The 13367-nt window shown below is 44.8% G+C and overlaps 1 protein-coding gene and 1 long non-coding RNA gene across 5 annotated transcripts in view; both read left to right on the top strand.

Moving 5' to 3' along the window:
- Atosa (atos homolog A) overlaps positions 1-13367 on the top strand; it is a 73842-nt gene that overhangs the window by 17404 nt on the left and 43071 nt on the right. For 2 of the 4 annotated variants that reach the window (XM_052187791.1, XM_052187790.1), the window contains exon 1: positions 4345-4514. The exons of the other annotated variants lie outside the window; for them this stretch is intronic. In XM_052187791.1, the coding sequence (XP_052043751.1) occupies positions 4478-4514 (37 nt within the window). In that variant the 5' untranslated portion in view covers positions 4345-4477. Of the gene's footprint in view, positions 1-4344; positions 4515-13367 lie in introns of those variants that run through there. 4 annotated transcript variants of the gene reach the window in all.
- Positions 10989-11627, top strand: LOC127688815 (uncharacterized). Its single transcript, XR_007978763.1, has 3 exons — positions 10989-11289; positions 11323-11388; positions 11488-11627. It is a non-coding gene; the product is annotated as an uncharacterized LOC127688815 (long non-coding RNA).

The raw sequence follows: 13367 nt of genomic DNA, 5'->3' as shown, positions 1-13367 counted from the left end.
TCTAGCCTAGTTGTGTGCACCTTGCAGCTCTTACACTTTTGTCTTCCTTGCCCTTCGCCCCTGTGTAGCCCTGGAGCATCTCAAAGCCACACTTAATCCATAAGCCCGCTGGAGGCTGAGTTTAAGTTTGAGTCTCAGCGCTCAGATCCACGTCCACTCTCACTGGCCTCACGTCCCTTGGGTTGAGTGAGTGAGCTCTGTTAAGAAGGGGCAAGGCTCTCCAGCTCCAGCCTTGTGCTGTCCACCTCATGGTCTCGCTGTAGCTACATCCAGGCTCTCTGCTTCCCTGTGTTAGGAATGGGGTTTTAAAGATACATTGTTGGTTTGTTTCTGTTTCGCGTTAACCCCCCTTTGGCCCAGGCCCTGGCATGAGCTGGGAACATTCTGCTGCTGAGGTGCTTCTCAGCTTTGCTGTGTAATGGGCTGTGGTGGTAAATCCTGGTTAGTAGACAGAAAACATCAGTGTGGGCTTTCTGTGTCTAAATATTATTCTTGTGTGAGACTATAGTTGCCTTATGGATGGAGATGTATGTATGTGTATATGAGATATATGGGAAACAGGCCTGTTATCCTAGCTGTTTACCATGCTCAGACAGGAAGAGCCCAAGTTCAAGGCCTGCCTGTGTGCTCCATGTACACCGAATTCAGGGTCACGGTAGGCAGCATATTGAGATGTTGGGTTCCATAGCTGCCTGCAGCTATTACGAAGTGGGTTTCTGGAACAGAAGCTGAGGGATAAATAGGGAAGGGAAGGGGCGAAAAGAAGTATGGCTAAGACAATATTCACTGATCAAAGCCCGAAACTTTAATGGCGCCAGACCTTTTAACAGTTTGGGCAAACCCTTCCCCCCCAGACTCCAGGCTGAGTTCCTGTGGAAGTTGTCTAGCTTCTCTTGGAGGTCCTCGTCTTGACTGCTCTGGCAGCTGGGTGGGTCACCTGCTTAATTCAGGAATTCCTAGACCTGGAGGAACAATGAACTTAACCTTTACTTCAAGCACTCTGCCCTAGGTGGAGCAGGATCCTGGCTATCTGGGAGAAGTTAACCTTGACCAAAGTCAAACTCTGACCAAGTGCATGACTGCCCCAATATGGCTCTGTACATTGAGACCCTGTCTAAAAAATAAACAAGTCAAATGAGGGCCAAGCAGGTATGGGTCTGAGCAGCTGCAATCCCAGCACGCGTGAGGCGGAGTCAGAGGGTCACTGAATGCTCGAGGCACCACCTCGGCTACAAGTGAGTCTGAGCCTAGCCAGTATTGCATAGCAAAATGCTGGGTCAGTCTCTCTCCCTCTTACACACAGCTTCTGGTCAGGACAGCTATGTAGAAGCTCCTACATTAGATACAGGAAGAACCCTATCCCTGTCCACTTGACTCTGGTTACTTGGCAGGTAACAAGCCAGTGTTTTCTGGTGTTGGGTAACAACTGCCTTGGGGTGAGAGGAGGTGGGGTGAGAGGGTGGTAGCCCCTATGTAGTGGTTCCCTAATATGTATGTATACACGATAGTTACTTACTGAGCATACCCGCATTGCCTAACAGGTACCTGTGAAAGGCCTTTTTTGTTCAGGAAGTATCAAAGCTTGCATCTAAAGTATCTTAGGAGTTACTTTGGCTAGCAGGAGGCATAGATAATCTAAAACAGTTGGCTTTTGAAGTTCTTGCATTTTCTATTTGGAATAAATACATTGTTTTAAAAACCCTTATAGAAGATGCACTTTCCTGTCTGTCTCCTTGCATCAGAATAACAGAAGTAACTTCCAAAACTGGACCATGTACAGTGCAGAGGCCTAAAGACAGTAGCCAGCCCTTGTATGTGTCCCAACTCTTGGCTTAAGGTTGATGCTGTGCCATTGTCTCAAAACTGTTACAGCTTTGTTTACTAAACTTAGCAACCCAAGGAAAAGCAAGACTCCTTCAGAAAAAGGTAAGGAACTGTTCAAAATTGCCTGGAAACCGGTGGCAGCACAGGGAAGCATGCTGCTAAATAGACTTCTTGGTTATTTTCATTTTTCAAGGAGGTACATTTCTTGGAAATGATTATTAATTTATAGTTATTCTAAGTAAATGTAATATATTTTCTGTGAAAAAAAGGCTGCAAGCCCACACAGATGTTTTTCTTGTTTAGGATGTATGTATGTAGTTTTTTGTGTGTGTTGGTTTTTTTTTTTTTGTTTGTTTGTTTGTTTGTTTTTTAGATAGGGTTTCTCTATGTAGTTCTGACTATCATAGACCTCACTCTGTAGACCAGACTGTCCTCGAACTCAGAACTCCTTCTTCCTCTGCCTCCAAAGGGCTCTACTGACTAGGTTTTGTTTTGTTTTAAATGGAGTCTCATAATGTACCCTAGGATGCCCTCAAAATCTGATCCTTCCTTCCCCAGCCTCCAAGGTGTCCACTACACCTGGCTTAGCAATTCTTTCTTTATGCTGTTGACCCATATAGAGTAAAAGTAAGCCCCCATGGGTTCTACCATGCTTAGCTGGGTTTTATGTGGTTCTTTTATTTTTTGAAAGATAGGAAAGAGTTAATCTTGAAATAAAAATTTATTAATCCAGATTTTTTAATGCCTTTCCCTTAGATGAGCCAGTTTTTTTATTTGAGCAGTGAAAATAATACCTCTATTCATTTGTGTTCTATTCATCTCCAGTAGTTTTGGAATAAAATTAAATTACGTGGGATTTAATTGGGCATGTTGCTGGGGGAGCAGTTGTAGCACAGATGTGATACTGCCATTTGAAGGGCATGTGTGTGGTGGGGGAGACCCCTTAAAGCAGCTGGTCGTCAGCAGCTGTTTACAGTCTAGCTCCAGCACTCAAGGGTCCCGAGACTAGGCTTGCATTAGGGACAGTTTAAAGATAAAGACGCTTTAGGGTTTAGTTTCTATCTCTTATGTGTTAGTAAATAGAGGATTCATGGTTCCGTCTGGCTTTCAGACCCTGCATTCTCTTCAGTAGCATTCCTGAGTTACCTGTGCCATAGGCTCATCTGTGTTCCCAAGCACACCTGTCTCTCCTCCCTCAGGAGCGCTGGGTGCTCTCCCACTGCCCAGTAGAGGAGCCAGCGAGAGGGCTGCCTCTGACTCTTTGGTTGTGTTTACTTTTATGTTACAAACCCCTGGGGTCCGGATGCTTCCTTTGGGTAGTAATCTTGTGGATTCTGGGGCTGCTATGAGACTGCTGTGCTGTTGGTAGCCTCACAAAAATAGCCCTGTGGTGCTCCTGCAGCGCCTAGTAGCCAGGATTCCCATCCTGCTGTGTTTCCCCCCCACCCAGGACACTTGATAAACAAAGCTCTGAGTAACAAGCAGATTGCAGCGGCTGCTCTGCGGGCCTCTCAGCTGCCACCAGGAGCTCACATGAAAAGGTCCCATTGCTTTAACATCACAGCCCCGGGTTCTGGTGGATGAGATGTTCAGAAAAGTGTTTCTGAAGTAAGAAATGTTTGTGGTCCTTCCTGTTTGTCCCTTAATACCTGAACTGAGTCTCCCAAACAGCTTATGGGATTTGAGGTATAGCTTGGTGGCAGAGTGATTGCTTGGCAAACATAAGACCCTAGGTTCAATTACCAATAGTACTAATTTAAAATAAAAAAGGCTAGCCAGCTTTCCAAGCTGGAGAGGAGGTTTTTTTGCTGTTGATGTTCACAGAGATGATGTGGAGTAGTAAACATGAAACCTCAGTGAAAAATTACCCATATCCAGGTAATCTTAAGATAAAAGTAAATGAATTTAGGTTGTGTGTTGTGTTCCATGTAACAAGAGACCTTATGGTAGAAACTTGTACCTCTCTACCCTACACTGTCAGGGTTCACTAGGCAACTGTGGCTTTTCCCTTTTGAATCTTACTCTTTGACCACCTAACCTGCACTTGCCTCTCCGGAGGTGCCCTCCCAGGAGTGTGCTGCGGGAGTTCATGGTCCGTGGGCCCGTGCTGTGTTCACTTGGTTACATATTTCTGTATGTGCACGTTGTTTGAGGGTTTCACTTGGGCGAGAACCCGATTTACTTGAAACCTGATTTACTTCCCTGCTTTGTCCTGGGTTTTATGTGCAACGCTAGCAGAGACCAATTTTATCTTACACACTTCTGGTCTTTTAAGAGCGATTAGAAGTACACGTGTTGGGGCCCCGTGTTGGAAATCTTGGTCATTGTCAGTTCACTGTTCTCTCCTTTCAAGTTGCCTAAACACAGCTGAGTTCTTAAGAGGAGCAAAGAAAACATGACAGTGCTGCCAAGTAGACAGGAAGCCGAGCGAGCTAGCCGACCCAGGAGTGAGGCTGAGCACAGCCCCGCGTCCAATCAGCTGAGTGCACTGTTGCTATGTGCGCCCTACTCTCTGCCTTTGTGAGAAGCCTGCACTGCACGGGGAAGCGCAGCACCCAGCGCTGCTCCGCTCTCTCGCTCCGCTCCCCCGCTCGCTCCCGTGCTTTCCCTCCGCGGCTGACAGTGTAGCAGCTGACAGCCAGAGGCTTCCAGTATGGTTTTCAGTGGGAACAAAGGGCTCCGCAGACAAGGTGTGTAACGAGGTGTTTCCAATAGCTTTGTTGTTGTCCCGTTTGGGGTGGTTGTTGACTGTACTGCTGGTTTACATGGATTTGTAATAAACAGGTCGAGGGATATGATTGGACTTCGAGAGTCATGGGACATAGGGAATCGTCCTTTGCTTCAGATAGCCTGTTTTCTTTGAACAGCACTGCCTGAAGGATTATTAAAATGCTAATCTGAACAATGAGTGGGAAGAAAAGAAACCAGATACAGTGGGCTCACTTTAACGAGGAAAAATATGATAGAAATAAAGAGCACTGAGGAGGGCGTGCGGTCAGCCAGAAGTGTTGCTGTGTGCACAGAAAGAGATTTTAAAACAAAAGCTGCCAGGAAATGTTTTGAAAATCTGTTATATACGTTTAGTTGAATTAATGACTTCTGAGTGGGACCAAAACTGTCAGGGATTAGCTTTAATAGGTTTGACAAGAAGGGGTGCATACTGCCCAGCCATAATGCACTTATACCCCAAAGATGTGCCCCAAAATTATGCAGTCTCTTAATTATTGGGTCTCTTGACTAGTTTTGTGCAGTTCAGATAGAAGACAGTGATGTAATTCCCCCAGTAAACCTGTTTAATGTCTACCTAGAAAAGAGAGCAAGAGATTCTGAAGCCAACTCACAAATGTTTATGATAGAATTCTAAGACTAAAGTTGGCCTCCTAAGTATAATAATTCACATCTGATGAGCTGGTTGCAAATATTAAAAATATTAATTAAACCACACCGAATCAGTAGTTGAACAGGGTATAAGGTACAGTTTGAGATCTGAAAGTGCTGGTCTAACAACAAGGGTTTTCCTTTTTATTGTTGTTGTTATTGTTGTTGTCGGTGGTGGTGGTGGTGGTGGTGGTAGTGGTGGTAGTAGTGGTGGTGGTTTCCCTGTGTAGACCTTACTGGCCTTGAACTTGCTCTGTAGACCAGACTGGCCTCGAACACACAGAGATCCATCTGTCTCTGCCTCCCAAGTGCTAGGATTAAAGGCCTTCCATGTTTTTAAAATACTGTGAAATTAGAATTTATATAATTGACATAGATGATGATTCTTTTAAGCTAATGAAAGCAGGATCTTTAATTAGCATATTTCCCATTTCATGAGCAGTCAGTGCTGAGCTGTAAGTAATACAGGTTGGTTGTGGTCTGGCTTGTGTTTGTGGTACCAGGGATCAGACCCAGGCCTTGCGCATACTGTGCAAGCAGCATCCATGCCTCTGAGCTACCTTGCGAGCCATCACACTTTTTTTTTATGTAGCCGTGTAAGTCATTCCTGTTTAATTTACTTCGAGACATGTCTGAACTTTCTAATCTTTACAAGCATTATTGTAATTAGAAAGTCATACCAACCAGTGTCAGACGTTTTTGATAAGTGAGAAAAAGATGTGTCTTTCATTTGTAAACAGTTCAAAATATGTTCATGCTTTTGTGCCTTTTGTTGCTTATTTTTAACAATACATATAGTGTTTGTGTCGGGGTAAAAATTTGCTGGGTATTGTGGCGCATTCCTGTAATCCCAGCACTTGAGAAACTTCAGCAAGAGGATTACAAATTAAAGGCCAGCCTGGGCTACAGAGCCAGACCCTGTGTTTAAAAAAAGAAGTCAGTGACCACATGGAGACAGTGTGGTGGTTTTCTCTCCTCTGAGCTCATTCCCGTCCACTGCTGACTTCATTTTCTCAGTTATACAATCACAGACCCCAAAGCTTTACTGAAAAACGTCTTGCTGTCCAGTTCTCTTTGGCTTATTTCGTAAGCGTTATTTGAACTCTGAGTGCAGGCTGTTTTCATATGCTGTGAAAGCTGGGAGAACCCAGAGCTGCGGAGAGCTGAACACACGCATTCGTCACACAGGCTTTGCTGTATTCAACAGGGATATTCTTGGCAGAACCTTCCACTGAGTCCTTGCTCGGCATCTGAAGATTCCTTCTGTAGCAGAGCCCTGGGAACTCCTGCTCACTGTCAGAATCTTGGGGCAATGGACCTTAGACACTGGTGGTTAGAGTAGCCTTGTTAGCCAGTTCCTCACTGAGTTTATTATTTGAGCGAAGGCATTCTCCTGCCTTCGTGTCAGATCTGTAGGTCATCTATCTGCCTTTGCACTTTGCTCCCTTGAGGCAAACACAGTTCTACTTATCAAGCAAAGTGACATAGAAATCTGCCCGTATGTTTTGAAATCTGTAAGCTGTGATATGTTAATACACAGCACTTGCCATTCCTAAGTTCTCCTTTCTGTTTTTGGAAGGAGGAGGGCATGGCGGTAGTGCTGGTGCTTATGCCAGGGCTGTGGGCAAGCTAGGTATGCCCACTGCCATCAAACCACTTCTCCAGCCAGGCTCCTTGGGACCAGAATGGGTACCAACCTGGTGGGGTTTTAGTCTCTCTGAAACCATTTATACTCAGGGGCCACCACAGATGTTTGCATCTTCTTCCTGTACCTGTTCACTTAAAAGCTGCGTGATAAACTCAGCTCCTACCTGCAGAAACTCCCCGCTTATCTGTAGCCTAAAGCGAGGAAAAGGTCATTTCTCATAGCTAGGTAGGGCAGGTGGTTCTTAATGTTTTCTTTCCTTTTTTTGATCTAGATAGATAGCTATTTTTCTCTAGATAGATAGATAGATAGATAGATAGATAGATAGATAGATAATTCTGCTTCTTTCTTTTTCTTTTGAGACAGTGTCTCACTTATTTCCAGTCTGAGCTCCTGAGCTCATGTGACCATCCTGCCTCAGCCTCCCATAATGGAGACCAGTTGCAGCCTGTCAGCTCCCAGTCTGTTGCTGGGCAGTTTCCCCCATCAATTGTGCTGCTACATAGACTTGACACTTAGTGAGAACATGGTGTGTCTTATTTTAGCCTTCAGACGTCACTGTGGAAAGTCAGAGACTGGAGATGGGAAAATATACCTGTTAGTGATATTAATTGGGTCTGGTTATATAATCCCTTATGCCAAGACTGTTATGAAAGTGGCAGGAGAAGATTGTTCATAGGGAAGCTGGAATTATTACCTTCTCATTCTTATTTGGAGATTCTGAACATCAAAGCAAATGGTGGTACACACTGAAACAATAAAATTATAAATTACAAGAAGTAATCAAGATAGCATATAAAAAAAAAAGAGCCAGCTAACCCTCGAGTTTTGCTGGGAGTTTCCTGTGTGGCATAAGAGGGAGCTGCTATATCTGGCTGTGTGTGCCACATTCTCTAACTGGTATTGCTAAATGCATGGCATTAAGATTAGAGTTTGAAGCTGGGCATGGTGGTACAGGCCTGGAACCTCTGAGGGCTGAATCAGGAAGATCATGAATTCAACACCAGCCTGGCCCACACATTGTGATACAGTAGTGGTAATGATTTGGCCTGTCTTCCTGTGGTGCTTGGGATCTGAGGTGTGCCTGGGTAGCCCTGCTTCTTCAGTGAGGTGATTTCAGGCTGTGTTGGGGCCTCAATGAAAAACTGTGCAGAAGTGCCCAGATTAATGGCCCAGCATACTCAACGATATATGACAGAAATGCCCAAACGTCAACATGTTAAGTTTTCTCAGTCTTAGGTAGATTTCAAGTTTATTTTTAAGACTTTGCCCCAAGCTTCACATTTATATATTCAATAAATTTCTCAATTTTCAGCACTGTGTCATGCTTTGGAAAGAAATGTGAAGATTGGGTCAGAAAAAGGAGGCATAGATGAGGACTGTCAGTCAGCAGTAAACAGTGGGCAGGAGAGTGAGGGAAGTCAGGAAAGGGAAAGAAAGAAAGGCCTAGTGGAGAGCAGCCTCCTGCCCTGTGCACTGCCCTGCAGACACGGAACTGTTTTGGCTGGCTGGTAGCTTCTGGGTAGTAACTTGTTTCTGGCTTCTCTTGGGGTTCCTCAGCAGGAACTTAGGAGGGGCGACCTTGTCATTGCTACCCATGTTGAAAAACAGGGACAAGCAGCTGTCTGGGAGCCAGGAAATGAATATCACAAGTAAGATGATTAAGACTGTCTCAGAGTGCAGAAATTTCCAGAATAGAAATTGGGTGGTACTATGAGGCTAAATTTTGAAAATTCAAACTTCCAAGTGAAAATGGTCAGAAATGGTCTTTTAAAAGATCTCTTTAATTCACTTTAATTCATACACAAAATGTTTAATGACCACAGTACTTTCACTGCATTGAGCTATGATAATTTTATTGTGTTATGAGCAAGATTTAGTCCAGGTCCCAAGCTAGCTTTGTTTATCTATTGTATTACTAAGAGTCTCAGTCTCTCTCTCTCTCTCTCTCTCTCTCTCTGTCCCCCTCTCTCTCCCTCCCTCCCTCCCTCCCTCCCTCCCTCCCTCCTTCCCTCCCTCTCTCTCTCCCTCCCTGAGCATGTGTGTGTGTGTCTGTGTCTGTGTGTGCATGTGTGTGTGTGTGTCTGTGTGTGTTTGTGTGTATGAGACAGAAAGAAAGATGGGGGTCAAACCCAGGGCCCTGTGTGTACAAGGCAAACACTCCACCACTGCGCTACACCCAGCCTTAGTGCTCAGACGATTTGATTCCCACGTAAACATCCTTTTTTCCCTACAACCTGCTGAGGAGAGCATGTAGTTTACTGAGAGCTAAGAAGTAAGTAAACTTAAAAAGGAAGCTGATGCTTCCCATCAAATCCCATCCTTTTGCTGTCGATGAGCACAATGATTCTGCTAGGATGCAGCTGTGTCAGCCCAGGAATTACTTTGCTGTAATGAAGAAAAGAACACGAGAGCCTTTTCAGAAGCTGCGATCCCAGAATTTGCGAGTCTGGGGCAGGAGAATTGCCACAAGTTTGAAGCAAGCCTGAGTTTTGTAGCTAGTACTAGGCCTCCTCAGGCTATTTAGCAAGACCCCGTCACAAAGAACAAAATGAAGCCTCAAAAATAAGGCATTAGGGGTACACACTTGTTATCTCTCTACCTGGGGTGGCAGCAGGAGTAGAAGGTCATCTCTCCTTCATAGTGAATGCAGAAGCAGCCTGGACTATGTGAGAGGTCTTCAACAACCAAAACAGTGCTGAGGAACATGGCTCAGAGAGCTAAGTCATTGCCACTCAAATAGTAATCTCTGAGCCTTGAGATTACTCAAATAGTAATCTCCCAGAGCCTGGGCACAGTGATGCGTGTTTGTCACCTTGGGATACGAGGTAGATTGTTAGGACTAGCTAGCCTGGTATATGCAGCAGTAAACAACAAAAAGAAGGGCAGAAGCTGAGAAATGACATCTGGGGTTGACCTCTGACCTCCACAAACATGCTGTGGCATGGTTCTTATATACTCACACTAATGCTCACACATGTGTGAACACACACACATCCATATATATTGTATATACCATACACACACACACACACACACACACACGAACACAGATACAAAATTCAGGCTTAAAACAGACTGAATAAAGATTTCAGGGCATGCACGTGAGCAAAATATTGAATTTTGAGCACCCGTGTGGTTTTTGGAGCCTAAGAGATGGTGATATGTACCAGAGTATACCTTATAAATGACTGCTTTTAAAGTAATCTGATGAAACTGTGTCCTGCACTGACTGGTGCATTCTGAATTGGCTATGGCAAAGAACCAGCCACAGAAAGACCAGCTTGGAACCCAGCTCTGAGCTGTATACTGGGACTTCTGGACATCTGGAGGACACTTCCTTTGGCCTCAAGTGGCCATGTGGAATTGGTAGAAAAGATCCTGTTCTAGAAATGGAGGCCCACTGTATGAATGTCACCTGCCTCCATCTTTGTTAAAGACAGTCCAGCTGAGCTGCAGTTGCTCCTTGTGGTAATTAAAAGCATGTCTGCATCCCATTATCTTTTCTGTTTCTCCAGGCGTTTTAGGTTTCCCACATATAAACACATTCAGTGGAAAATGTGAAGGCTGAGAGTGCTGAGGAGTGAAGGGTCACACATGGCAGAGGCATGAACGTCCAAAGGACGGTGTGTTTTTTTGGGACCAGGCTATGTTGTAACCATATTCCCACGAGGTAAAAATGCAAGACTAAATTAGGTTAGGCTTAAGGATAATTTTGGAAAGTTATGTGCCAGTTATCAGGGATTAGTAAGGCTGGAACAAAACTAAACAGCACCAGAACAGTAGACAATCACCTTTTTAGCACACACTATTCCTGAGTTAAACCTGGAACGTGTGCTTCTAAAGTGGGGGCGCGGCAGGGGGGAGTCTCTTGCTTTCTTCTGTGACAGTGTTCTCTGAACAACTGCCTCTTACTGCTTTCTGTGTGGGTTGCAGAATGAGAATACCTAACGGCCATTGTGAATGTTTCCACAAAGGACAGTGAAAAGAATACTACCTTCTACTTTAGGCATTTCCCTCTGGAAGTGTGTTATCTTAATGCTGATGTTCTATGTGGAGCACAGAGAAGTGTTTGAAGTGGGCTTAGTGCAGAGAGGAAGGCAGTGAACACGAGCTGGTAGGCCCGGTTCAAGCCCCAGCATGGATGAGAGCTTATCGATATGTGTGTGGCCCAAATTTTAAGGAAGAAAACTGTATCCTTTAGGATACCAGTGGATATCCAGAGTGACACCAACTAGTGGTAACTCTTATGGGAACTTCCTCTGATGAGTCCACGCCCTTCTGTCTCCCTGTTCTTTGATGTGTGTCCCTGTTAACTCTCAACCTCACAAATGAGACCAATCCTTGTTATCCTTACAAGGTGGCTTCCCTTGGTGGTGGTGATGATGGCTTGCTCCTCCCCGCAGGAGGTGGTGATGATGGCTTGCTCCTCCCCCCAGGAGGTGGTGATGATGGCTTGCTCCTCCCCGCAGGAGGTGGTGATGATGGCTTGCTCCTCCCCCCAGGAGGTGGTGATGATGGCTTGCTCCTCCCCCCAGGAGGTGGTGATGATGGCTTGTTCCTCCCCGCAGGAGGTGGTGATGATGGCTTGCTCCTCCCCGCAGGAGGTGGTGATGATGGCTTGCTCCTCCCCGCAGGAGGTGGTGATGATGGCTTGCTCCTCCCCCCAGGAGGTGGTGATGATGGCTTGCTCCTCCCCGCAGGAGGTGGTGATGATGGCTTGCTCCTCCCCCCAGGAGGTGGTGATGATGGCTTGCTCCTCCCCCCAGGAGGTGGTGATGATGGCTTGCTCCTCCCCGCAGGAGGTGGTGATGGTGGCTTGTTCCTCCCCCCCAGGAGGTGGTAATGATGGCTTGTTCCTCCCTGCAGGAGGTGGTGATGATGGCTTGTTCCTCCCCCCAGGAGGTGGTGATGATGGCTTGTTTTGTCTTTGCTTCCTTTAAGAAGAGCAGATGGCTAAGAAGCATCTTAAAAAATGTTCAACATCCTTAGTCATTAGGGAAATGCAAATCAAAATAACCCTGAGATTTCACCTCACACCAGTCAGAATGGCTAAGATCAAAAACTCAGGAGAAAACAGGTGCTGGTGAGGATGTGGAGAAAGAGGAGCACTCCTCCACTGCTGGTGGGGTTGCAAATTGGTAAAACCACTCTGGAAATCAGTCTGGGGGTTCCTCAGAAAACTGGGCACATCACTTCCGGAGGACTCTGCTATACTCTGGGCATATATCCAGAGGATTCCCCACCATGTAATAAGGATACATGCTCCACTATGTTCATAGCAGCCCTATTTATAATAGCCAGAAGCTGGAAAGAACCCAGGTATCCCTCAGTGGAGGAATGGATACAAAAAATGTGGTATATATACACAATGGAGTACTATTCAACCATTAGGAACAATGAATTCATGAAATTCTTAGACAAATGGATGGAGCTGGAGAACATCATACTAAGTAAGGTAACCTAGTCTCAAAAGATCAATCATAGTATGCACTCACTGACAAGTGGATATTATCCTAGAAACTTGGAATACCCAAGACATAATCCACATATCAAATGATGTCCAAGAAGAACGGAGGAGTGGCCCCTGGTTCTGGAAAGGCTCAGTGCAGCAGTATAGGGCAAAACCAGAACGGGGAAGTGGGAAGGGATGGATGGGGGAACAGGGGGAGGGAAGAGGGCTTATGGGACTTTCGGGGAATGGGGAGCCAGGAAAGGGGAAATCATTTGAAATGTAAATAAAAAATATATCGAATAAAAAAAAAAAGGAAGAACAGAATTTTACTGGTTGTTTTTGATACCTCAACATTAAGTTCCTCGTTTCCACTTTAATCTTTGAGCTGATTCCTTGGACTGATTGAGTTCAAAAGGTTTTCAGCCTTGGTCACAACCAACTCCTTATGTAAATGTGCAATAGACTTGCATGGTTACATCTGCAGTCCTGTAAAAGATTGCCCAGGCTTGGGAGCTTTTAGGAACTAGGAAGAGCTGTCTTGTTTTTCTTTTCTTTTCTTTTCTTTTCTTTTCTTTTCTTTTCTTTTCTTTTCTTTTCTTTTCTTTTCTTTTCTTTTCTTTTCTTTCTTTTCTTTTTTGGATTTGAATGCCTAACACTCTTGTGTGTTAGAGACCTCAGGAGTGATTGCATAAAGCACTTTGCTTATTTTAAAATGGATGTTTCTTTTTCCCATTAAAGGGAGTCACTATACTGATAGACTAGAAAATAGGTGGCTATTAAAATATGAAGACAGTGAGAATAATAAGAATCATTATTTGCAAAGGCAAATTGGAAACTTTTTATCTCTTAAACCAAAAAGAAAACAACTAACTAACACTGACCATTCCAGAACCCATTCCTGCCAGACACTATGCCCAGATAGCAGGAATACTGAGTGATGATCCCAGTCAGTAAGTGGGCTCGGCAGGTAAAGGGCTTGTATACAACCCTAAAAACCCAGGTTTGTTATCCAGAACCCATGTAAAGATGGAAGGAGAAAATTGACTCCATAAGGTCATCCTCTGA

The sequence above is a fragment of the Apodemus sylvaticus genome, chromosome 7, assembly GCF_947179515.1.
Source record: "Apodemus sylvaticus chromosome 7, mApoSyl1.1, whole genome shotgun sequence".
Classification (NCBI taxonomy): Eukaryota; Metazoa; Chordata; class Mammalia; order Rodentia; family Muridae; genus Apodemus; species Apodemus sylvaticus.
This window is presented reverse-complemented; position numbering and strand designations above follow the sequence as displayed.